We start from the raw sequence: 25,533 nt of genomic DNA, 5'->3' as shown, positions 1-25,533 counted from the left end.
ATCTATTATTACTTGATACGAAATGGGACCTTTAAAATAATTTATTTTTAAGTGGAAATATTATTTATTTATTATCTATTATTACTTGATACAAAATGAGACCTTTAAAATAATTTATCTTTAAGTGGAAATATTATTTATTTATTATTTATTATTACTTGATGCAAAATGGGACCTTTAAAATAATACATTTTTAAGTGAAAATGAAATACGCAATAGCAACATGTGTTTAAATAATTGTTTCTCACATATAATTCACATCCTAATTAAGTTATTTGAGTATTCCGCAACTTTTCGTTTAGAAATACATCATGTTTATGACTTATCCTTGCATCATTTGTATAAAACTGTCAGAAAATAGTGTGTTTTATTGGAATATCTGTCCAGATTCCAAAGTTAAGAGAAAAGTAGCTGCAACCAGACATAAAACAATAAAAGAAAAGTGTTTTTTTTATATATTTCAAGCACATATTTCTGCCTCTGTCTGACCACTAGGACCTGGACTCTGTGTGGCACTCCCGAGTACCTGGCCCCCGAAGTCATCCAAAGCAAAGGTCACGGCCGAGCGGTGGACTGGTGGGCCTTGGGCATCCTCATCTTTGAAATGCTGGCTGGGTAAGTGGTGCAGTGTGTTACAGTGCAACACCGGGGGGCACTAGTCTCCTCCATAGCAGCAGCACCAGCAGCTCCCATTGTGTTACACTGCAAAAACTTTCCAAATTCTTTCCAAGAATATTTGTCTCATTTCTAGTCAAAATGTCTCATTTCTAGTCAAAACTAATCTCTTTCCACTTAAAATAAGACTCATTACCTAAAAAAATTAATTATTGTTTTTAGATCATTTTCACTTGTTCCAAACAAATTTTCACTAGAAATAAGACTTCTTAATAGGACTACTGTAGTTGTTACCTTTTACACTGCAAAAATCCACTTATTTCTAGTCAAAATGTAATTTCTAGTCAAAACTAATCTCATTATACTTAAAATAAGACTCATCATATAAAAAGTAGCTTGTTTTTAGACACTTTTTACTCCTTTAAAGCAGATTTTCACTTGGAATAAGAAGAAAAATCTGCCAGTGAAAGCTGAAAGTTTTTTGTGCTTGTTATAATGAAGAAAAACTTGTTCCACTATCAGATTTTTCTACTTATTTCAAGTGAAAATCTGCTTGAAAGAAGTAAAAAGTGTCTAAAAACAAGCTACTTTTTAATATGATGTGTCTTATTTTAAATATATAATGAGATTTGTTTTGACTAGAAATGACATTTTGACTAGAAATAAGACAAATATTCTTGGTAAGATTTGAGATTTGAGTTTTTGCAGTGTAAAGGTGCAGGGCGACAAGCTGCTGAGAAGTAAGTGCTGTATGAGAGATCAGAGAGGAGGGAGTCTTATGTCGCAGCCACACACAGGTGGGAAAAAAAAGTCTTTGAAGCACAGACACGACTGGAAAAACTTGATGATAATCTCTCTAAACAATCAGCTACACACACACACACACACACACACATATACGAACACGGGGGGTGGACACAATAATAACACCTGAGCTATAATAGTGATGCAATCCACCATAACAGCCCTGCAAGAGAGAGCAGAAGAAGCGCTGGAGGAGCCTGTGTACACCGAGCAGAGGAATTATTCTATTAATCGTGTTGCTGTTATTGTCTCAGTGTGCTAAATCTATTCATTGTGTGCTTATTGGATACTGCAGAGCTGCGACAAATTAATCTGTGAATGGGAATCATTGTTGGAGATGAAGAACAATGGCGTTGATCCCCTTTAGAAAGAAAGCACCCGGGTTTTTATTCTAATGTCCCACAGTGAATTCTTCAGAGAGAATTTGCCCTAAAGGTTCAAATTTACTTTAATGTTGATTCAGACTTTGTGTCAGGGACCCATGTGTAATATCTTATCAGTTGAGCCAGTTCTGTAGCATCTGGTATTCTTAAAGGGACAGTTCAACATTATCCCTATAGTCATAGCAGTAGGTTCGTTACCTTTATTTGTCGGTGCAAGCTGTTTTTAGAACGGCGGAGCAGAGCTGTGAGCTGCTCAGAGCTACGCTACGGAGGCTAATGGGATTTTTTTGATTTCCCTCATCAAATACACAATTCAACAACTCCAAAACACTCTGGTGGACAAGTTGTGACCTGCACATTCACCACACTATGAGATAATAATGAAACGTTGCGAGACAGAGTTGTTTTAGAGGTAAATTCATGCAAAACCACTGATGCACGTTGCCTTCAGGGACAGTTTTTCATCAACAGTCTCTGCATTTCCCTCTAAAACAACTCTGTGTGGTAACGTTGTGTTATTATCTCATAGCGTGGTGAATGTGCAGGTCACAACTTGTCCACCAGAGCGTTTTTTTGGAGTTGTTGGATTGTGTATTTGATGAGTTTGATGATGAGGGAAACCAAGAAATCCCATAATGAGCCTCCGTAGCGTAGCTCTGAGCAGCTCACGGCTCTGCTCCGCCGTTCTAAAAACAGCTTGCACCGACAATTAAAGGTAACGAACCTACTGCTATGACTATAGCGATTATGGCAATGGGCCAATTTGCCAAATGTTGAACTATCCCTTTAAAGGTAGACATATAGGCAATGAATAAAGTAGTATATATAAGTATATATCCATCTATCTAGGTTGTACGTTAACATTGTAAAAGTATCAAAATGATCAGTTCACAGAGAAGTGCACCCAGTCTATATTCAAAAATTGAATCATAAAATGAGCTGTCAGCACTTCCTGGACTTTGTGATGTCACAAAGTCCAGTTAGACTGGATATCAAACTGTACAGGTTTAATCCAAGAAGTCTGTGTCCTCGCTTTGAACTTCACCTGGGCGACGGGCGCCCTGATTGACAGGCACGGCAACAATTTATGGATTTTCCTTCTGTACGTCCCACCGGTATTTGTCCCGATGGTCAGTCCGGACGTTAACGTGGTCGTCCGTCTCGACTTTATCTGTCTTTTTAAATTAAAGGCCCCTTCCGCACAGTCGTGTAATTGTGACTCCGGGACATCGCGGCAGCTGCAATAACTCCTGAATACGGAGCAGCTTCCTTTCACTCCCGCCTGAAAGGTCACCTGTGTGTGAGCCCAGTCCCCCCTCACCCCCCCCCCCCCCCCCCCCCCCCCCCACATCCATCTTCTTTATGCCCTGGTAGGAAAAGCTATGTGGCTTTGGATTAGTGGCAGGAATCTGACCTTTTCCCAGCATTTTCATTACATCACCAGACTCTCCAAGACCCCCGCAGATAAAGAGCTCCCTCCGTCGTTATGTATTACTGTTCGTCGTCGTCGTCAGAGGAGGATGTGGCGGCCGCTTTTTTGAAAAGTTTGCGGCGGTAGATCATCGACGTCCTCTTGGGGGTGAAGCACACAAGTTGTGAAAACATTGAGAGAAGGGTCGCGGCCCCCCCGAGGGAGGAAGAGGAATAGAGGGAGCGAAAGAATGGCTTTTCTCTCTGTGATCCTGCCTCCAGGGCCAGATTTCTGCTCTTAATGGAAACCAATCATCCCCCCGTGCACTTCCCTCACGCTGAAAACCTGCAAACCTGCCTCATGCATTTCGGTTTCACCTCCCAGATGAAGACCTGCTCCCCCCCCCCCCCACCTCCACTCACTTTCATGTTAATTATTGCATCAAAAAGTATTTCAAATGAAGGATGGAACTTTAATCAAAGCGTGTCTATTCCCAGGCCCGGCTTCGATTGACTGCATTAAAATGAAATTGACCCCCTTTTTCCTGTATCCTCACCTCCCCTGGCTCTCCGGCTGGTCCTCGTCCACCTCCTCAGTTCAGTGGAGCGTCGTGCCGGTGATTAGAGATTGAGATCCTTGAGGGGAAATGCTTTTTGTCCTGTCACCCACAAAGTCAAAGTGTCACAGAGCCACAGAGTAGTTTTTGACGTAAGGACCCTTTACCATAAATCAAACCACAGTCTCGTAACTTTCTGTTATTATCTCATAGTGTGGTGAATGTGCAGGTCACAACTTGTCCACCAGAGCGTTGTGGAGTTGTTGGATTGTGTATTTGATGAGTTTGCTAAAGGGAAACCAAGAAATCCCATGAGCCTCTGTAGCGTAGCTCTGAGCAGCTCGTGGCTCTGCTCCGCCGTTCTAAAAACAGCTTGCACCGACAATTAAAGGTAACGAACCTACTGCTATGACTATAGGGATTATGGCAATGGGCCAATTTGACAAAATGTTTAACTATCCCTTTAACAACCAATCAGATTGCTGGATTTCACTTTTCCGTTTTTATAATTTTGAATAACACACCTGCTTTAATTTAGAGACAGCTGCATATTTGGGGGTGTGGCCACTCAAATGAGGTAGATACTGATACAATTTTAGCCTTTTTTTTTTTTTACAACTGCTGCTAATCTAGTGCTAACCTGTCCATATACCATATATGGACATCAGAGGAACACATGGGGCAATTTGCCAAAAATTTGAACTATAGCGTAGATTCATCCACATTAACGTGAGACTTTTTTATAACCAAATAGAAACTCCTCGTTGTCCCTTTAAAGGTAACGAACCTACTGCTATGACTATAGGGATTATAGCAATGGGCCAATTTGCCAAAAATGTTGAACTAACCCTTTAAAGGTAGAGTAGTTTTGACGTAAGGACATCTGTAGAGCCCTTTACCATAAATCAAACCAGAGTATAAACCTTCCACTGGCTCCTAGATTCTGCAACAGTCATGACACAGTGCTGGTAACAGGATTAAACGAAGCACTCATCATTTGTTATTCTGAGAGCTGTGACATTAAAGGTCACATATTGTGTAAACTTGAGATGTCCAAGTCTTTTTTTACTTTTTTATTATTGTAAAGCCAGTCTAGGTACTTTATTAATCCTGTTAGAATATCAAAACACTTAGCCCAATCAGATTAAACAGTATTTAGATGGTTTTTGGTTATCAAAACCACAAAAATATCTTGTTACAGTGTAATATATGATACCTTAAAGGAAAAACAACCACCTCCATATAGACATTTAAAGGTCACATAGTGAAAAAAGCTTTCTCTGTTTTGTTTTGACGTTTTGATGTATAAGAAGATATATTTGTGGTTTTAAGACCCAAAACCCATGTCAGTGTAGTTTTACATCTTCTCTCCAGAGCTCTAATAACTACACGACAGCGGGCCAATCAGAAAAGAGCCTCAGAACTTCCTCTTTTCTGATTGGCTTCTGATTGGCATTCACATGAAGACCAAATCCTGCAAGGTTTGATTGGATCCTGATTGGTTCAAGTGGAGTTTGTGACATCACAAAGGTCAGGAAGTCCTGACTGCTCATTTTTAGACTCTTGTTTCTGAATACAGGGTGTGTTCGCTTAAAGGGATAGTTCAACTTTTTTTTTTTTTTCGTGTCTTGCCTCACTCCCGAGTCCATGACCAGCAGATAGACACCATCCTTTCGACTGTGCGTGCAGTAACAAGGGAGATAGAGCCGTATCGCCTGTAATTAGCTTAGCTCAAACACTGGAAGTGTATGGGTAGTGTTAGCCTGCCTCCACCTAAAGTCATCAGAGAAACTCTTCAGCAACTCTAAACGGACCGATCTTCGTCTCAGAGCTGACAAAACTCTCCGGTAAGGCATCTTGAGCGGTCAAATGCCGCTAACGGGACGAGATCGGTCAAAACGGAGGGTTCAAGCAAAGACGGTTTATTTTGGTTCAAGCTAGCTACATCGAGGGTAGGTTAGCTTCCTGTTTCAAAGTAAAAGCACAAATCCTATCGTCATGGTTTTCTGTATGTAAAGGGCAACGGGTGTTTTATTTTGTGAAAGTAACCGGAAGTGCGTTGGTCACAACGGCTAGCTTGAGTAGCGCCGAATTCATCCGAACAAAATTGTAAACAGCTGGTATTTAGACAAATTAACGACACACTGCTGATCTAAACGGCTACTTTCTCACCTAAACATGTTTGAAATGTTGATACAGTGATATATTTACAGAGTTTAGAGCTAAAATGAAATCAGCTTCTGACTGCTGATTTCAGCTCGGGTAGCAGGCAGGCTAACACTACCCATACACTTCCAGTGTTTGAGCTAAGCTAATTACGGGCGATACGGCTCTATCTCCCTTGTTACTGCACGCACAGTCGAAAGGATGGTGTCTATCTGCTGGTCATGGACTCGGGAGTGAGGTAAGACATGAAAAAAAATGTTGGCGTATCACTTTAAATAGTCAATAATCAATATAGAACCTAGACTTGGATGGACCACAGCTACATCTTCTTAATTTATTTGCACAAACCCAAAGAAAGTTAAGTGTTGGTTAAAGTCGAGGAAAAATCCAACAAAACAAGCGACATATTCTCAGCCACTAGAACACTATAAAGGTTTTGGTGTGAACAGTTGTTTTGTTTTTTGAGACCAATTGGAACAGCTACTTCCTGTAACTAAAGCACACAAGTGACATTTTTTGTCATCAAACAGTAAAGACATTTACTCTCCGCTGCTCCTCGCTGTGCCGTTTAAAACATAATTCATTATGCTCTGCACTTAAGCTGCCAGTGTCATTGCAGCCGCCCCCCCCCCCCCCCCGCCTTTCACATAACGCGTCTAAAACCTGTCTCAGCTGATTAATTCAGACTGTGTCAAAGCAGTCAGACATCAACAACTCCTAAATTACGTCTCTGGCAAAGGACCAAAAGTTTTCCTGCATCTGTGCTGGCGACAGTTAAAGCTCGGTGGCTGTGTGTTATCAGCTTCTGCCCCATTCTTGTGAATAATACCATATTTTCACAGTTTCCCTACGTTTGGCACCGTAATTCATCTGGACTCAAGGATGAACTGATCAGAATTTGGTCGCCAGAGTTCAAGAACTTGTATGATAATTATGATACTGAAACACAAATGTCCACAAAAGATCAACTTCACAGAGACTTTATCACGTCGGGGTTTTTATTACAGTAGATAGATCACTCAGAGTTGTGACTAGAGCTGCAGAGAGGAGATGGAAACTACACTGAGGTGGATTTTGCTTCTTAAAACCAAAGCTGTGTCAATTTGAATACTTCCAATTAGTGTTATGTAGTATACTATGTAGCCTACTTAATTCTGCAGAGCGTCAATTTGGACAGTTAGTGTTACTGTGGCTGTGCATTTACCGGAACTAACTATTGCAATGGTTGTCAAATTGAAGGTTGGCCCTTTACAGGAAACTTAAATATAGTTGGGGAAAATATATTGTAGCATAATCTTGGCTAAAAAAACAGATTTAATCCAATATAGTAAGTAATATTTTACTCACCATTCATGTTTTTGTTGTTCAGTAAAATAATTGATTGTTCATACAAGAATTAAAACTTGATAAAGTTCTACTCACAAATAAATCTGTTGAAATGTTTTTTATTTGTATTATTTTGCATGGATGTCTGCTTATGACTGAAGAAAATATTTACATTTATGTTTGGATATGATACAGTTTGTTTAAATTACCCCCAATTTCCAGTTAATTCCCATAAATTCCCATAATTCCCATGGAAAGTTTACAATTTTGAAAATTTCCAAAATTCCCCAGCTTAACTTCCCATGGAAAGCTTCTGGAAATTTTCCCGGAAATTTACTGGAAATTTTCTGCACCTTTGCAACCCTAGTCACAGCACAAGAATACATCTTTAAAGGGATAGTAGCATTTTTTTTTAAAGTGTGGTTGTATGATCTACAAATAGCCCCTAAGTACTTTAATTGCAGTAGAAAACTCTCTGCACTCCTCCCGTTAGCAACGCCAGCCCATAATAGCCCTTTTTTTTCACATAAAACCTCTTTTAGGCCGTGAAAATAGGCCGTTTCTTTGGGTCCATTCACAACACTGTATGTTGTAAATCTCTGGGCAGGGCTATTATGGGCTGGCGTTGCTAACGGGAGGAGTGCAGAGAGTCTTCTACTGCAATTAAAGTACTTAGGGGCTATTTGTAGATCATACAACCCCACTTTAAAAAAAAAATGATACTATCCCTTTAACACCTCATATAAAACACAGGAAATGTGTAAAATATGGCGTCTTTTCTATCCATATGATGACAAACCCTGAGGAATAATATCACTTCATTTGCATCAACTCAAGTCAGAAAACTTGACATCCTAACCCCCCTCCCCTCCTCCCTATTTCTGCTGAAATGACCCAGATTCTCCGGCTATGACAGCATCAATTTTGGAAAGAAAAAAAAAGCAACGCGCACGGGAGTGGAGTCTGCGGTGCGCTGCCCCTGCTGCCAGACTCAGACTCTACTCCCCTCCCTCCCCTCCACCACCACCGTCGTCTCTCCTGACTCTGGAGCTTTTCACCGGCGAGGCAAAGCGGCATGTGACAAACTGGTGCGATTACGCGCCTGTCTGCTCGCTGCGTAATGCGTTCAGAGGCCCCGTCCCATTATGTAATTTGTGGGTAATGACTTGTCCAGGCCGAAGCCGGAGAGGAGAGGAGAGGAGAGGGAGAGAGGAGAAGAACAAGGAGAGAGCTGGGGAAGCGTTCAGCCGAGTGGAGCAGCAGCAGCAGAAGGCCCGTGGGTGGTACAGAGAGTAGAGACACACACACACTGAGAATTGCCAAAATAGCTGTAAACAAAGCCTGTTCTGTCCACAGCAGAAAGTTTTCATAACCTCCCCCTCCTCTAAACGTTGACCTCACCACATGTCCACTCGCCACTCTGTTCATGGCAGCTCTTACTAGTAGTCTACTTGCCAACAATGAGTACCCAGAAATGTTGAGTACCCCAAAGTTTTATGTTAGAAATATATAGTATGGGTCCCCAGTATTCAGGAACTGCCGGATGCTAACTTATATATATTGGGCAATTAGCATAACAGACATAATTAGCATAAATTAGCATAATTGCCTATATGGGCAATATTTCAACAAAATTGACTTGGCTGATCTGGGCAATATTGGAGTGGTTTTAGGGGTTATTGATGATGCTGAATCCATTTCTGACATTTTCAAAATTCAAAATGGCTGTCTAAACCGGAAGTGACCAGATTTTGAAATCCATCAAAATCGGCCCACTGGCGGTTAAAATCTGGTCACTTCCGGTTTAGACAGCCATTTTGAATTTTGAAAATGTCAGAAATGGATTCAGCATCATCAATAACCCCTTAAACCACACTAATATTGCCCAGATCAGCCAAGCAGTTGTTGAAATATTGCCCATATAGGCAATTATGCTAATGCATGCTAACACGACAAATAACTAAGTCCAGTTGCTTTCGATTTAACCTCCTTTGAAATACTATGACCTGGACAAATGAGAATATGCTCCGGCTTAATGCATGCTAATTATGTCAATTATGCTAATTGTTCACTATATACAAGTTAGCATCCGGCAGTTTCTGAATACTGGGGACCCATACTATCTATTTCTGACATAAAACATTGGGGGTACTCATTGTTGGCAAGTAGACTATAGGGCTGGGCGATGTGGCCTAAAATCAATATCACGACATATTCAGCAGCAGTTCGCCTCGATGACGATAAATGGACGATAACTAAGCCTACTCACGTTTTCGCTACATTTAGTTACGGCTGCCGCTGCTTCTTAATTATCACCGCCGATATTTCATAATGGGGCAGGGTTCTTACGGATCCTTAAAAAGTCTTAAAAGGCATTGAATTCATTAATCTAAAAACAAGGCCTTAATTGGCATTAAAATGACTTAAATCAGTTTTTCAAAAGTCTTAAAAATGGTAAGTGGTATTTTATGGTTGTAATTAGTCTAAAATCTCAAAATAATTGGTAACATTCAGACATAGAGAAGTTAGTGTCGGCCGTCAACGCTAAATTTCTTACTAGTCAGTGTTTTTTGTTTTTTTTCCAGACTTTTTATGCATTTATTTTGAAAGGACAGCTGGAAAGAGACACAATCCAATGTTCATGTAGCAGTCACTTTACCTTGGAAGTGGGTAAAATTGTCCCTATAACTCTATGTAATTGATTTTTTTTCTGCATTTGTGTTTATTGTGAAGTCGGTCTTAAATTTCATTTCAAGTGGCTTTAAAAAGTCTTAACAAGTATCAAATTTAACTTTATTATTATTATTATTATTATTAAGTGGTTATTTCAGCCCATAAATTTAACGCCGTCATGTCCGTTTCTGTCTCTAATCTCTTTGTCACTCCCTTCATGCTGGTCTGTTCACAATATCACGTGACGGTGGCGACCGACGCTGCACGTTTTTAATCATTTCAGTGAGGTGTTTTCTCATTGAACAGCTGGGTTTTCGTCTTTTTTCCCCCCACTAAAGCACAAATTGTGTTTGCGTATGGCAGCTTCAGATGACATTTGCTCTTCTCCTCTCTCCGCAGGTACCCGCCGTTCTTTGATGACAACCCCTTCGGAATCTACCAGAAGATCCTCGCCGGAAAACTGGAGTTCCCTCGTCATCTGGATTTCTATGTCAAGTAAGTTTTCTGGACCCCGGGTCACGGTTTAGATAGCAACAAGCCAAGACTCTGTGTGTGTGTTTATCAGATTTAATCCTTCACGGCCTCGCTTGCCACCAGATTCCACATTAAAATGTCCTTTATCTGTCATCTGAATCATGATAACATCTTGTTGAAGCACCTTTGTCCATAATCGCCGTCTGTTAGAAGCATCAACATTGACTTTTTATTCATTTCTTTCTAAGATACAGAGTGTTTTTAACTGCATATTGAAACTGTATCAAGTAATGAAACATCTGCTGGAAAATGATAGTTTGTGTTATTGAACATGGACTTGTGAGAAGTATTTATCAGATGAGAGAAACCTTGACTCCCAGACCCATCGAGGCCTCCTCTGTCCACCATTCTGGATGATTTTTATCAGGGTTAATAACCAGGTTCTGGTTTTGGTTTTCGGAGAGGAGGATCTCTGTTGAATTCAGCTCTGGTTCATAATTGATCAGAGAAACGACCCGAGGAACTTAGCTGCTGTCGGAGAAATCGGAGCATCGGAGAGAAAATCCAACTTGAAAATGAAACGGCTTCACTCGGTGTTTTTACTGGATCCACAAGGTCCATATATCTTGTAAAGGAGGAGATCTCTGTGATAATTCACCTCTGGAACGTCCAGATCATAAGTTACCATAGAAACGAGCCTAGCAAACCTTAGCTGCAAGGTCTTTTTTTTATTTTAAAGGGATAGTTCAACATTTTGGCAAATTGGCCCATTGCCATAATCCCTATAGTCATAGCAGTAGGTTTGTTACCTTTAATTGTCGGTGCAAACTGTTTTTAGAACGGCGGAGCAGAGCCGTGAGCTGCTCAGAGCTACGCTACGGAGGCTCATTATGGGATTTCTTGGTTTCCCTCATCAAACTCATCAAATACACAATCCAACAACTCCACAACGCTCTGGTGGACAAGTTGTGAGCTGCACATTCACCACGCTATGAGATAATAACAGAACTTTATGAGACAGAGTTATTTTAGCGGTAAATACAGAGACTGCAAGACTGAAAAACTGAAAAACTGTCCCTGAAGGCAACGCGCATCAGTGGTTTTGCATGAATTTCCCTCTAAAACAACTCTGTGTGGTAACGTTGTGTTATTATCTCATAGCGTGGTGAATGTGCAGGTCACAACTTGTCCACCAGAGCGTTGTGGAGTTGTTGGATTGTGTATTTGATGAGTTTGATGAGGGAAACCAAGAAATCCCATAATGAGCCTCCGTAGCGTAGCTCTGAGCAGCTCACGGCTCTGCGCCGCTGTTCTAAATATAGCTTTGCACCGACAATTAAAGGTAACGAACCTACTGCTATGACTATAGGGATTATGGCAATGGGCCAATTTGCCAAAATGTTGAACTCTCCCTTTAAGGATAAATAAGGTTTATCACAACTTTTTTATTTGTCACTCTATAATATCAGAAAAAAAATGAACAAATCAACCATTTATTTGAATAATGGAGGTAAAACTGTGAAGCTAATGGCTGAACTGTATGAAAACTGTGGCACTAAAATACAACATGTTGATTTGTTCTTTCACTTTTTGACATTAGAATAAAATAAATTTCCCTCATTAGTCCAAACTCAACCAATTGTGAAAAAGCTCAAATTTGTCTGAATACTTCTGACAATTTCATATTTAAGATTTCTATAATTTCTAAACTTGAGTTTTCACTGTGTGATATTGGGAACAGATTAATGAGGGAAAACGGAATTAAAATAATTTTAACAAAGCTGCTGAATGTGCTGAACCTCTTCCTGCTCTGTGACCAGTCAGGAGAGGTTAGCCACCTCCCCTCTCCTCCCCTCTCCTCTCCTCCGCCTTAAACGACTATTTAAGCATCATAGTTGAAACGTTTGTGGGGGCCATATGGGCTCCTGGACGCGGTCCCTTTAGTGCTGCAATGTCCCTTTAACACCGGGGTCAATGAGCTTCAGGTGGACCTGCAGTCGCTAATGGCAACACCGGGCTGATTTGGACCGGTTCCCCGGCACTCACACACACACCGCTCATTAGACCAGCTGGAGTGTGGAGGAATGTGCAAGATCACAGGCTCGGTGCACTTAGAGTGTGTGTGTGTGTGTGTGTGTGTGTGTGTTTGTGTGTGTGTGTGTGTGTGTTGTTGCCATAGGCTACCTTTGGGGACACATTTCAGACTGAAGACCAGTAAAAAGGCGACGGCTTGTCCAAACGGGGACAGAAGTCATGTTGAAGGGTTTGGCTGCAGTCGGTGGTCACTGTTAGGCTAAATCTCTAGGAAATGTTCTATATATAAGTGTGTGTGATGTCCCCAAAACTGACGTATGGCTACATCAGTGTGTGTGTGTGTGTGTGTGTGTGCTCAGTCAGTCCTGACCCCGTGACCCCGGAGAATCCACACACACCGGGTGACCCCTCGCCCCACCGCCGTTAAGGGCTTTACGGCAATAAAACAATGGTCATAAAATTAGCTACTAGTTAAGTAGAGTTGTTAGTGACACTGTGGTGACCTGACCTGAAGGCCTCTGCACCGGCCCCATGTGTTCCTCTCATGACCATATATGGTGTATGGACAGATTAGCACTAGATTAGCTGCAGTTGTATAAAAAATGGCTAAAATCGTGTCAGTATCTACCTCATTTGAGTAGCCACACCCCCAAATATGCAGCTGTCTCTAAATTAAAGCAGGTGTGATATTCAAAATAATGAAAATGGAAAGGTAAAATCCGGCAATCTGGTTGTTTGTTAAAGGGATAGTTGAACATTTTTGGTAAATTGGCCCATTGTCATAATCCCTATAGTTTTAGGAGTAGATTAAGATCCGTTACCTTTAATTGTTGGTGCAAGCTATTTTTAGAACGGCGGAGCAGAGCCATGAGCTGCTCAGAGCTACGCTACGGAGGCTCATGGGATTTCTTGGTTTCCCTCATTAAACTCATCAAATACACAATCCGACAACTCCAAAGCGCTCCCATTAGCCTCCGTAGCGTAGCTCTGAGCAGCTTGCGGCTCTGCTCCGCCGTTCTAAAACTAGCTTGCTAAAGGTAACGAACCTACTCCTAAAACTATAGGGATTATGGCAATGGGCCAATTTGACAAAATGTTGAACTATCCCTTTAACCGTGATATAATGCGCGTATACCACAGCTACTATTCTGAAGCCTTATCACAGCATATCACTCCACATCAGGGAAGTATGAATGGAAGTTTGTTGTCATATATCCATCGCTCTGGCTCTTTTATCCCTATTACTGATTTCATCTGTGTTCTAAGCAATCTGTGTGTTTATTGGTCGAGCCTTAAGCTATGGAGCATTTTTATCATTTTATCATTGTCTCTGGTCTATTATATGTGAATGATAAAATGTTAAATGTTTTACATGTGAACTCACTAAAGAACACATCTACCTATGGGTACGAATAATGTAACCTGAACCTGAACAAACTGTTACAGTCGCTAGCAAAAGGTAGCCGGTGTTTTGACGATGTTAACAAATAGACTAAATTAGATCAAATTTATTTCTGATTAAATCAAACCTACATGAAATCATATTGCCATTATTGGGAACCATTTTATAAAAGCAGTACATCACTTCAGTACGTGATATATGCTCATTTTACCACAGCTAAGGAGCGTTCCCCTAAATGATTCCCCATACAGTTAATTTGAAGGCATTAAATAGACTTAGCTATAAAGACCAAACCATTTTCATACCCGGCTATAAACATGTTCAGTTCTGCTGTAAAGTTGGACACGTCAACAATGGGATTGACTCACAGTTGGAGCCCCTTTCAGAGACCATTCACTCTTTAGCACTTTGGCTTTCTGTTCCAGCCTCGGAGGTTTGGCACTTGACAGATCAGACAGGTCAGTAATCCAGGTTCATGAAGGGAATTGAAGCATTTTCCCTTCCCCTTCCCTTTGCAGCAAGTGTCACGGTGAGGACGTTGTCAGCCCCCAGCTGCTGCTGCTGCTGCTGCTGCTGCCGACCTGCCAAGAGTTAAACCGGCAGATTTGTGTAAGAATAGGAAGCAAAGTGAGAAGAGAGTCGGACTGAATAAAGTTTTTAACGGTGGCTTTGAATTGCTCAAGACAAACACATTCAGAATTTGACATTTAACGCTGCGAATAGAACACATATTTGGTGTTTTTGTCAACGGTTATAAAGTCAGGACTTGGAAATGACGTCTTGCCTTAAAGGGATAGTTCAACATTTTGAGAAATTGGCCTACGCTTATGGGATTTCTTGGTTTCCCTCATCAAATACACAATCCAACAACTCAAAAACGCTCTCGTGGACAAATTGTGACCTGAAAATTCACCACACTATGAGATAATAACACAACGTTATGAGACGGAGTTGTTTTCAGGGTAAATCCAGAGACACAACTTGTCCACCAGAGTGTTTTGGAGTTGTTGGATTGTGTATTTGATGAGTTTGATGAGGGAAACCAAGAAATCCCATTAGCATCTGTAGCGTAGCTCTGAGCAGCTCACGGCTCTGCTCCGCCGTTCTAAAAACAGCTTGCACCGACAATTAAAGGTAACGAACCTACTCGTAAGACTATATAGGGATTATGGCAATAGGCCAGTTTGCCAAAATGTTGAACTATCCCTTTATTGGACCATGTTTCGTCACTATTACTTGTCAATGAGATGGATGGAAAAACTGGATATTTGCACACAGAGAGAAGGAAAGAAGCAATAAGATAAAGAACTGAATCTATCTGGTACCAAGCTTTTTGACCTTCTTACTTCTTGGATGAATGGTTTTGCATTAAAAGCAGGTATTCTCCCCTCGGTGCTAATTAAAACATTTCTCTGTGACAAATCACTCTACATAAAGGCCTGTCTTAATGCCGAGGATGGATTTAGACAAAAACTGAAAAAGAAAAAGCTGACTTGTCACCATCCAGCTGCCGTATTTATGAGCCTGTCAGCGGCCTCGTAGGATGTGAGATACGGCGACTAACAACGAGATCTTCCCCCTGGTCGTCGGCAGCTATCACATTTCATCAGAAAGCCCCACACTCCGTTTTTAAGACCCCCGTGAATCAACGCGGACCCTGACATCACGTGCGCAAGTTTATAGTCTCCGAAAGTTGCCGTCTGCAAGGAAAAAGTGCTCCCTTTCCTCAATTAAGAGATTGTCAAAAAGGCACAACTCCCCTTTACAGCCTGACAGGTAGGAACTCCTGACAGCGAGACATGCTGCAACGACTGTGGATTCACTCTGACTTGTTTCTTTTCTTTTTTCCTTTTTCCCCCAGAGACCTCATCAAGAAGTTTCTGGTCATCGACCGAGCCAGGCGGCTAGGCAACATGAAGGTGAGTTGGTTAGACTTCCTGTCTCCGTGAGCCCACATGGCAGCTCGCCATATTTCTTCTTTTCGACACACTAAAAACAGTTGGGTTAAAAAAATAATCAAATTTTAACCCAACTGCTGGCTCAAATAAGGACAAACCCCTTTTTTTTCTTTTTCTCTTAACCCATTGGGTTAAAATAACCCAAAAAAGGGGTTTTTGTCCTTCTTCAAACCAGCAGTTGGGTTAAAATTGGTTTTGTTTTTTGTTTTTTTCCCAACAGTTTGGTTGTTAAAAACTACAGAGAGTGCTCCAAACATTTCTACCAAGTGACACCACTGTCACAGATATGAATGGCAGTGGTGTCACTGGTTAACAAGTTTGGAGCGCTCCCTGCAGACCTAGATTGAAAAGTGGTTAAGTGGTCCTCCAAGTAGAATTACTTATCATTAGTACCTCTTCAAAAGAGAAAGAAAACTCTCTTGATTGATTATCTTATGTTTTAATATAAACCTATTAAAAGTAAACTCTTGTAAAAAAAAATATCCAATTACTTGAACAACCCAGGAATTGGGTTAAATTCATAGCCTATAACCCTGAAAATGGGTTACACTCTGGAAAAATAACGCAAAAATTTAACCCAACACCAATAACTCAGAAATTGGGTTACAGAGATAACCCAACATTTTTTAGTGTGTGGCAGCTCGCCATATTTCTTCTTTTCGACGTCAGCAGCCACAGAGCAGAAACAGGACAGGACAGGGTCCGCAGTGTGACCGAGGCTGCACATGGTTCCAGTTAAAGAGAAATTATATTGTCAGTCTGCGGACGCTGATATTTATAATATGTCTTGCAATCTAAATATTGTTATTCCCTAATGAAAACAGCATCCTCGCTCCTCCCCAGTTCTCTCAGCAACTCAGAGTTCTAGAAGTTAAGTCATGACTCAGGAGCAAAACAACTCCCAGCTTCGTCCAATCTGTCCTCAGATGATTCAAACTGTATCAGACTGTTGGCTTGTGCAGGTGCTGGATGGATTCTGCTTTTTCAATTGTTAACTTTGAGATGCACAAACAGCTGCCAATTCTACTAATGCAGTCTGATACAGTGGATCTTAACCTCGTCCAACTCATTTCCCACTGGAGAATCTCCAAACTGTTGGTGGCCTCATCCGACCCAGTAGCAACACAAAGGCCAGATACAGTAATGCTTCCTCAGCTTATTGTCTGCAGTATCTTAATGATAATGGTCAAACACTCAAGCCAGGGGAAGCTCCATTTTTCTTCTTTGTTTTTAAAGATTGACTTATTTTGCAGTTTGTAATACACTGAATATTGGAAACACTTCAAGGTTTAATGCAGTTCAGCAGACTACTTCGTCCAAAATTCTTGAGAAAAGACTTTGGAGAGAAGGCAGCAACAGTCAAGACAGGAAGTCGTTCGTCTTCAGCTTGCAAGGGAAGGTTCCAGTCGCCCAGCAACCTTCAAAACTTAAAGGGATAGTTCAACATTTTGGCAAATTGGCCCATTTCCATATAATAATCCCTATAGTCATAGCAGTAGGTTTGTTACCTTTTATTGTCGGTGCAAGCTGTTTTTAGAACGGTGGAGCAGAGCCGCGAGCTGCTCAGAGCTACGCTACGGAGGCTCATTATGGGATTTTTATTGGTTTCCCTCATCAAACTCATCAAATACACAATCCAACAACTCCACAATGCTCTGGTGGACAAGTTGTGAGCTGCACATTCACCACGCTATGAGATAATAACACAACGTTACCACACAGAGTTGTTTTAGAGGGAAATACAGAGACTGCTTGATGAAAAACTGTCCCTGAAGGCAACGTGCATCAGTGGTTTTACATGAATTTCCCTCTAAAACAACTCTGTGTGGTAACGTTGTGTTATTATCTCATAGCGTGGTGAATGTGCAGCTCACAACTTGTCCACCAGAGCGTTGTGGAGTTGTTGGATTGTGTATTTGATGAGTTTGATGAGGGAAACCAAGAAATTCCATTAGCCTCTGTAGCGTAGCTCTGAGCAGCTCACGTCTCTGCTCCGCTGTTCTAAAAATAGCTTGCACCAACAATGACAGCTAACTAACCTACTGCTACATCTATAGGGATTATGGCAATGGGCCAATTTGCCAAAATGTTGAACTATCCCTTTAAGTCTTAAGGCTTTTGGCATTAACGAAAGCCAGAACTGTTATCCTTGGCTTCTCTGTTGGTGTCGTTTGCTGCCATAGTAATTTTATCATTTTAGTAATTGACAAACTTGTGTAAAGTCAGTCTTCACCTGATTATATAACCTCCTTACCAAACTCATAAGGAGGTTATACAAGTCCTGCATGAATGTTTCTTTGTCTAATAATCAATTTAACAACAATAATTTCTCAGCTAAGAAGTTTCACCTCAAACTGACCCCAATTGTCAGAAATCCCACTGCTGATTCATGTGCGGGGAGGCGTCTTCAGGAAAGTGAGAAGTTGTTTTTCTGGAGTGAATGAACGTCCCTGATACCCTCGCATCGACTCTGCCCCCTGATTATATCAAAACACACAAATCTGCTTCATTTGGCTTCTCTTAAAGCTCCACTATCTGAATCTGAACACAAAAGAAGCTCTGAAAAGCACTTTGACTAATTTCCCTGCCTGCATGCAGCCTCAGGAACCTGACAGTTATTTCTTCAGTAATCTCTTTGGAAGAATTGGAAGCCAAAAACCAATATGTACATTTTACATTTTAACTGGGTGCCGCCCACTTTGTCGTACAATTACTGTGTTGTGTAGATTCTCAGTCAAACTGCTGAGTTTCAGTGAACACAGAGAGACTGAAAGCTGCTCTCAATAAAACAAATACTTCTTAAACCCCATGATTAACTCCACATAATCCCAGACAAGATGATATTGATTTTTTTTTTTGGCTGCCAATACTTATCTGCAGAGCAGTCACATCGCTCATTAACACAACACTGATGCTGCGTCGCACACACAGGCTTTTGTATGGAGGCTAAACAGTGCCACCAGAACTGAAACATTCACATAGATATCTATTTATTTAATTGAAATGATACATTTGATCCAATTCTGCATTCAGTTCTATGCAACAGCTGTGACGAAGGAATGCAATTCAAGAGTTTCAAAGACATTAAAGGGATACGGCAACATTTTTTTTTTACGTGTCTTGCCTCACTCCCGAGTCCATGACCAGCAGATAGACACCATCCTTTCGACTGTGCGTGCAGTAACGAGGGAGATAGAGCCGTATCGCCCGTAATTAGCTTAGCTCAAACACTGGAAGTGTATGGGTAGTGTTAGCCTGCCTCCACCTAAAGTCATCAGAGAAACTCTTCAGCAACTCTAAACGGACCGATCTTCATCTCAGAGCTACAAAACTCTCCGGTAAGGCATCTTGAGCGGTCAAATGCCGCTAACGGGACCAGATCGGTCAAAACGGAGGGTTCAAGCAAAGACGGTTTATTTTGGTTCAAGCTAGCTACATCGAGGGTAGGTTAGCTTCCTATTTCAAAGTAAAAGCACTTCTGTATGTAAAGGGCAACGGGTGTTTTATTTTGTGAAAGTAACCGGAAGTGCGTTGGTCACAACGGCTAGCTTGAGTAGCGCCGAATTCATCCGAACAAAATTGTAAACAGCTGGTATTTAGACAAATTAACGACACACTGCTGATCTAAACGGCTACTTTCTCACCTAAAAATATTTATAATGTCGATAAAGTGATATATTTACAGAGTTTAGAGCTTCTGACTGCTGATTTCGGCTCGGGTAGGAGGCAGGCTAACACTACCCATACACTTCCAGTGTTTGAGCTAAGCTAATTACGGGCGATACGGCTCTATCTCCCTTGTTACTGCACGCACAGTCGAAAGGATGGTGTCTTTCTGCTGGTCATGGACTCGGAGTGAGGTAAGACACGAAAAAAAAAATGTTGGCATATCACTTTAAAGAGTTACAGCTTATAAAGTGCTCCTTATAATACATTACTTCCTTTTCTGAATGTAGAATTGCTTCAAATAGAAGTTCACTTTCTTTTCATATAAAAGCCACTGAGCAGCAGCATCAGTTCTGATTTAATTTCATTTATAGAACGTCCGTTTTAAATTTCAAACATTAGTTCATCATTTTAAAGAAGCAGAAACAAACTTTTGTACTTCATAAATGTATCCTGTGGTGGTGTTTACTTAATCAAATTAAAATATCTTTTACCTCATTTTATACGTCCAGATTTTATGTGTTTGGCAAACGTTCTCCTCTGCAGGAACAGATGTTTTTTCCTTCTTTTTTTTGGTATTTGTTCAAATAAAGGAAACTGGTGGTAAACCACCTATGGGAGAGAGGAATAATGTCAGTGTTTTTGTTCTCCTCAGTGAATCTCTCCAAACAGGACGTCCAGTGTCACACCACAATGATGACCTATTGAATTGCTTGTGTAAAGGCCGACTCCTTCGCTGCAGCCGGTGGCCTGTTTCTCACCTCTCTGCCGTTCGTTCCAGTCTCACTTCTCTCTCTCATAAAATGCCAGAAAAATAAGGAATAATAAAAAATAAAAAAAGAATACCGAATACCCAGATGTTTATTGTTAGGCTGGGAGAAGTGCTGAAGCAGCGTTTAAAGCATGTGAGGATAGGATGGTTTAAATGGATGATTCCCCTCTGAAGGGCAGACTGCTGACAGGCCTCTAGTCGCTCCCTCAGGCAGCGTTCACTGCAGCTTTTATAAATCCCCTCAGTGCACCGCAACCCATGAAACAACAACAAAAAGGACAATAAAAAAACACTTTTTTGCGGTTGTCACAACTGGTTCAGCCATGTTTTTGTGTTTCAGAACGGAGCAGACGACGTCAAGAAGCATCGCTGGTTCAAGACGATCGACTGGGATGCCGTTCCTGTGAGGAAACTGAAGGTGACAGATCAACGATTATAGTTTGATTTCCATTCCAAAGATCTACTGTATGGGATGTGAGATAATTGACTTAAATGTGCTCACTTTTTACACAACGACCCAGTTGTTAAAGAGGTTTAATCTGGGTCAAGTATGGATTTGTTCATTTTATTCAAAACAGAAGTGGATTGAATCACTTAAGATCCAGAAACAAGCTTTTCAAGATAACCAAATCCAGATTAAGTATGTGCTACAGTGTGCGTATGTGTTAAAAACAATTTTAGTTGTGTGATTGTGCCAAATGAAGTTCAAATTGAATCACTTATTTGAATTAATTGTAAACTAGTTAGAGTTTGACTGGTATTTGTAGGATTATTCTAGGGGTACAATTTCTTTTTTACCACTGTAATGGTTAGGACATATCAGGTTTAAAGGGATAGTTCAACATTTTGTCAAATTGGCCCATTGCCATAATCCCTATAGTCATAGCAGTAGGTTCCTTACCTTTAATTGTCGGTGCAAGCTGTTTTTAGAACGGCGGAGCAGAGCCGCGAGCTGCTCAGAGCTACACTACGGAGGCTAATGGGAGCGTTTTGGAGTTGTTGTATTGTGTATTTGATGAGTTTAATGAGAGAAACCAAGAAATCCCATTAGCCTCCGTAGCGTAGCTTTGAGCAGCTCGCGGCTCTGCTCCGCCGTTCTAAAAATAGCTTGCACCGACAATGAATCTACTCCTAAAACTGTAGGGATCATGGCAATGGGCCAATTTGACAAAATGTTGAACTATCCCTTTAATATGTAAATAAAGGAATCAAATTTAGTTGAAATTACATTTTTTTTTCTGACATCGACCCTGGATCCACTCTACTGCTGGAATCAGAATAATCTACCAATTCTACTAAAATAGTTTCAAACAATGCAAAAACTGAGTGTTAATCCCAGATTAAATCCAAAATTGGATTACACAATCTAATCTGAATCAATTTTCAAGATTTGACCCGATCCATTATCTGAAATTGGAGCAGATTCATTTTGAGTAGGGATGTCACAATTACTTGTTTTCACAATGAATCGCGGTATTAAACGCCACAATTAATTGGTCGCAAAGATTCCTAAATACCGTCACTTTAAAAAAATAAAGATCATGTATGAACCGTGTCGGCAGATGTTGCGCCAAAGTGAAGGTAAATGCACAGATACTGGTCCATTTACCTACGTAGCATTGAATTGGTAGGAATTTAAATGCTAGAGTGTCATTTGTAATTATTATTTTTTTTAAAAGGTTAAAATTAACTTAAACATTTGGTATCGATGACATTTCCCCTGGCGGATTAATAATTGGTCATATTTTAATAGATATATTTTATAATTAGTAATGTACAGTATATTTTAACTATATTTGATTTTACACATTAATAGTATTGTGAAAGTAATTAGTGCATAATAATCATGATAATCGTAACACCGTGATTATTTCTCTGACAATAATCGTACCAAGAAAATCTGTAATCGTGACATCCCTAATTTTGAGTAACTGATTCGCTGCAAGTGTTTGGCATCATCGAGCTTTGAACGATCTGTTTTTCTGCAAACTTTCATCTCCTGTTTTTTTTTTGACTAATGCAGCATCAGCAATGAGAATATTCTTCACATCTTGAGTTGTAATCTGTCTCCACAGCCTCCTATTGTCCCCAAAGTTTCCCACGAGGGCGACACGTCCAACTTCGACGTGTACCCCGAGGACGACTGGAAGAAAGACCCTCCCGTGCCTCCGAAGGACTTGGAGATCTTCAAGAACTTCTGATCAGTCCAGCCGGTTTATTTATTGATTAGAATATCCTGAGAATTGACCCAGATGGTTTTAAATTTACAGTTACAGGTACTATCAAGGAGACGACACGACACGTATTTATTGAAGCGGGGAAGCGACTTCCCTCCAGATAAACTCCAGACGATCGATGCTGTGACATGTATCATAACTACAGAGATGATTTTGCTTTTTATATGTTTAATTTATCTGACTAAAGTCGACATTTTGCTGTTTGTTTTTAATCATTTGTTTCTCTGATATGAGCCTCATATGCAAAAACAATGCGGTTCCTCTGAAACCCAAAGACTGTTACTTTCTAGGTTTTAAAAAAGAAGAAAAAAAAGAAAAAAGAGAGAACGATCAGGTCTTTTTTTATATTGTCATGTTTTATATTTTCTCTCTTTTTCAAATGATCATGTTTTATCGTGACTCCAGACTGGTGCTGTGACGGTCAGCCGGGCCAGCCGTCACTAAAGTGCAGTTTTTTCGACTTAACCGTGTACTGTAAGTAAGTGAGTAGTCATGATGAGTCAGACACTTTATTTGAACAATGTGTGACCGGTAGCGCTTGTAAAAAGGTGCCTTACGTCACAATTTGATGGGGGCATGATGATGTCTTTTGCGATTTTCCCGTGATGCTCCGGCGCTACTGGAAGCTGAATCATGGGACAAGTGGAAGACAACGTGAGGTGTCTTTGTTATTTCCTGGTGCAGCTTTATTCTCAGCCGGGACCTTGTTATCACTGTTAAAACCCTTATCTTTATCATCTTTATCATCATCATCATCATCACTATCACTGTCATTGTTGTCGTGCTTTCAAAACCCAGCCGTGGAAGGAGAAAGATGCTGGGATGTGAGGTCGTCAATATCAGTATTCATGCGTTTTCGGCTCATCCAGTCGACAATATTGGCCTTCAGAATAATATATATGTTCACATTGATTTCTCCATTTTGTTCCCTGCAGTTAAAACCAGTGGTGTCAGCTACAGGAGACACCTAAACCTATGAGTCCTTAACGTTAAGTGCATCCCAAACCAGTCCTAAAACCCTCCCGCAGTTCGTCTACATCAGTGTTGTGTTAGCTAGTTAGCATCATATTCAGCCATTTAAAGGTCCCATATTTTACACTTTTCCTGTCTCTTATTTTGAATTTTTGAAACTTAAAACCACATCATGTAGTTTTACGTCTCCTCTGTGCGGCTTCTGGAGCTCAAGTAACAACCAATCAGAAGAGGATTGAGAATTGTTGAGGATTTGTTGCTTCGTTGTGACATCACAAAGTCCAGGAAGTCCAAAAAACTCGTTTTGAGGCTCATTTCAAAACACAGGCTATGTGTTTTTTTCCTCTTTGCATTGATGTTTTCACAGTATTACTATAGAATTAGTACCTGCTGGTAAATGCAAAAGGACATGGAAATCTCCCTTAAAGGGGTAGTTCAACATTTTGGCAAATTGGCCCATTGCCGTAATCCCTATAGTTTTAGCAGTAGGTTTAATCATCGGTGCAAGGTATTTTTAGAACAGTGGAGCAGAGCCGCAAGCTGCTCAGAGCGACGCTATTTAGTTTGATGAGGGAAACCAAAAAATCCCATTAGCCTCCGTAGCGTAGCTCTGAGCAGCTCGCGGCTCTGCTCCGCCGTTCTAAAAACAGCTTGCACCGACAATTAAAGGTAACGAACCTACTGCTAAAGCTATAGGGATTATGGCAATGGGCCAATTTGCCAAAAAAATAGTGAACTATCCCTTTAATACCATATGGGACCTTTAAAACTAAATGGTTACATTTAGATTCAGATGTCAGTTATTTACATTACTGGGACTGTAATGGAAGATTGTCCTGAAACTTGCCGCCTGTCCACCATTAAGTGGACTTAAAGGTGCATTTAACTGAAAAAAAAAAAATACTTGAAGCAAAGCGAACACTTGAGGGCGATGAAGTGTCTAATGATCTTACTTTATGTTCTACAAATGATTGTCATACAGATGTTTTGATGAGTTCGATATCAAATCTCAGCTTGCATGTCAAAGATGTGCGCTGATTGGCCAGTTCGGCACCTCATTGGATGATGTCATTGCGCATTTAAGCAGCAGTCTGATACTGTGGTTGTTTTTTTTTACAGTTGTTTTTTTTTACAGTTGTTTTTATTGAATCTTCATTTTCAGTGTACATTGTCAAACGTCTATTGTCATGACTTGAGTATTTTGATGGGAGTGGGTTTAGTAGGATGAAATAACAGAAACAAATTGAAATCCCAGAAGCCGATCTTGGAAACGTTACCTCACCATTCAATGCCCTCCAAACCTGTGTTGTAAATACTTATCCAAGATCAGACTTCAAGAAACACTATTGCTTCTTAAAGGGATACGCCAAAATTTTTCTGTGTGTGTCTTGCCTCACTCCAGAGTCCATGACCAGCAGATAGACACCATCCTTTCCACTGTGCGTGCAGTAACAAGGGAGATAGAGCCGTATCGCCCGTAATTAGCTTAGCTCAAACACTGGAAGTGTATGGGTAGTGTTAGCCTGCCTCCACCTAAAGTCATCAGAGAAACTCTTCAGCAACTCTAAACGGACCGATCTTCGTCTCAGAGCTGACAAAACTCTCCGGTAAGGCATCTTGAGCGGTCAAATGCCGCTAACGGGACGAGATCGGTCAAAACGGAGGGTTCAAGCTAAGACGGTTTGTTTTGTTTCAAGCTAGCTACATCGAGGGTAGGTTAGCTTCCTATTTCAAAGTAAAGGCACTTCTGTATGTAAAGGGCAACGGGTGTTTTATTTTGTGAAAGTAACCGGAAGTGCGTTGGTCACAACGGCTAGCTTGAGTAGCGCCGAATTCGTCCAAACAAAATTGTAAACAGCTGGTATTTAGACATATTAACGACACACTGCTGATCTAAACGGCTACTTTCTCACCTAAACATGTTTGAAATGTTGATAAAGTGATATATTTACAGAGTTTAGAGCTAAAATGAAATCAGCTTCTGGCTGCTGATTTCAGCTCAGGTAGGAGGCAGGCTAACACTACCCATACACTTCCAGTGTTTGAGCTAAGCTAATTACGGCGATACGGCTCTATCTCCCTTG

General features: G+C 40.8%; 1 protein-coding gene across 1 annotated transcript in view; it reads left to right on the top strand.

Annotated features, from left to right (window-relative positions):
• prkx (protein kinase X-linked) overlaps positions 1 to 23,887 on the top strand; it is a 45,408-nt gene extending 21,521 nt beyond the window's left edge. Inside the window, exons 4-8 of the mRNA XM_083989205.1 lie at positions 496 to 615; positions 10,334 to 10,429; positions 15,706 to 15,763; positions 20,581 to 20,658; positions 22,316 to 23,887. Of these exons, the coding sequence (XP_083845331.1) occupies positions 496 to 615; positions 10,334 to 10,429; positions 15,706 to 15,763; positions 20,581 to 20,658; positions 22,316 to 22,441 (478 nt within the window). The 3' untranslated portion in view covers positions 22,442 to 23,887. The remainder of the gene's footprint in view (positions 1 to 495; positions 616 to 10,333; positions 10,430 to 15,705; positions 15,764 to 20,580; positions 20,659 to 22,315) is intronic.
• Positions 23,888 to 25,533: the final 1,646 nt, after the last annotated feature.

Source organism: Trachurus trachurus (assembly GCF_905171665.1).
Source record: "Trachurus trachurus genome assembly, chromosome: 2".
Lineage (NCBI taxonomy): Eukaryota > Metazoa > Chordata > Actinopteri > Carangiformes > Carangidae > Trachurus > Trachurus trachurus.
The sequence above is the reverse complement of the archived record's forward strand: the minus strand, read 5'-3'. Positions and strand labels throughout refer to the sequence as shown.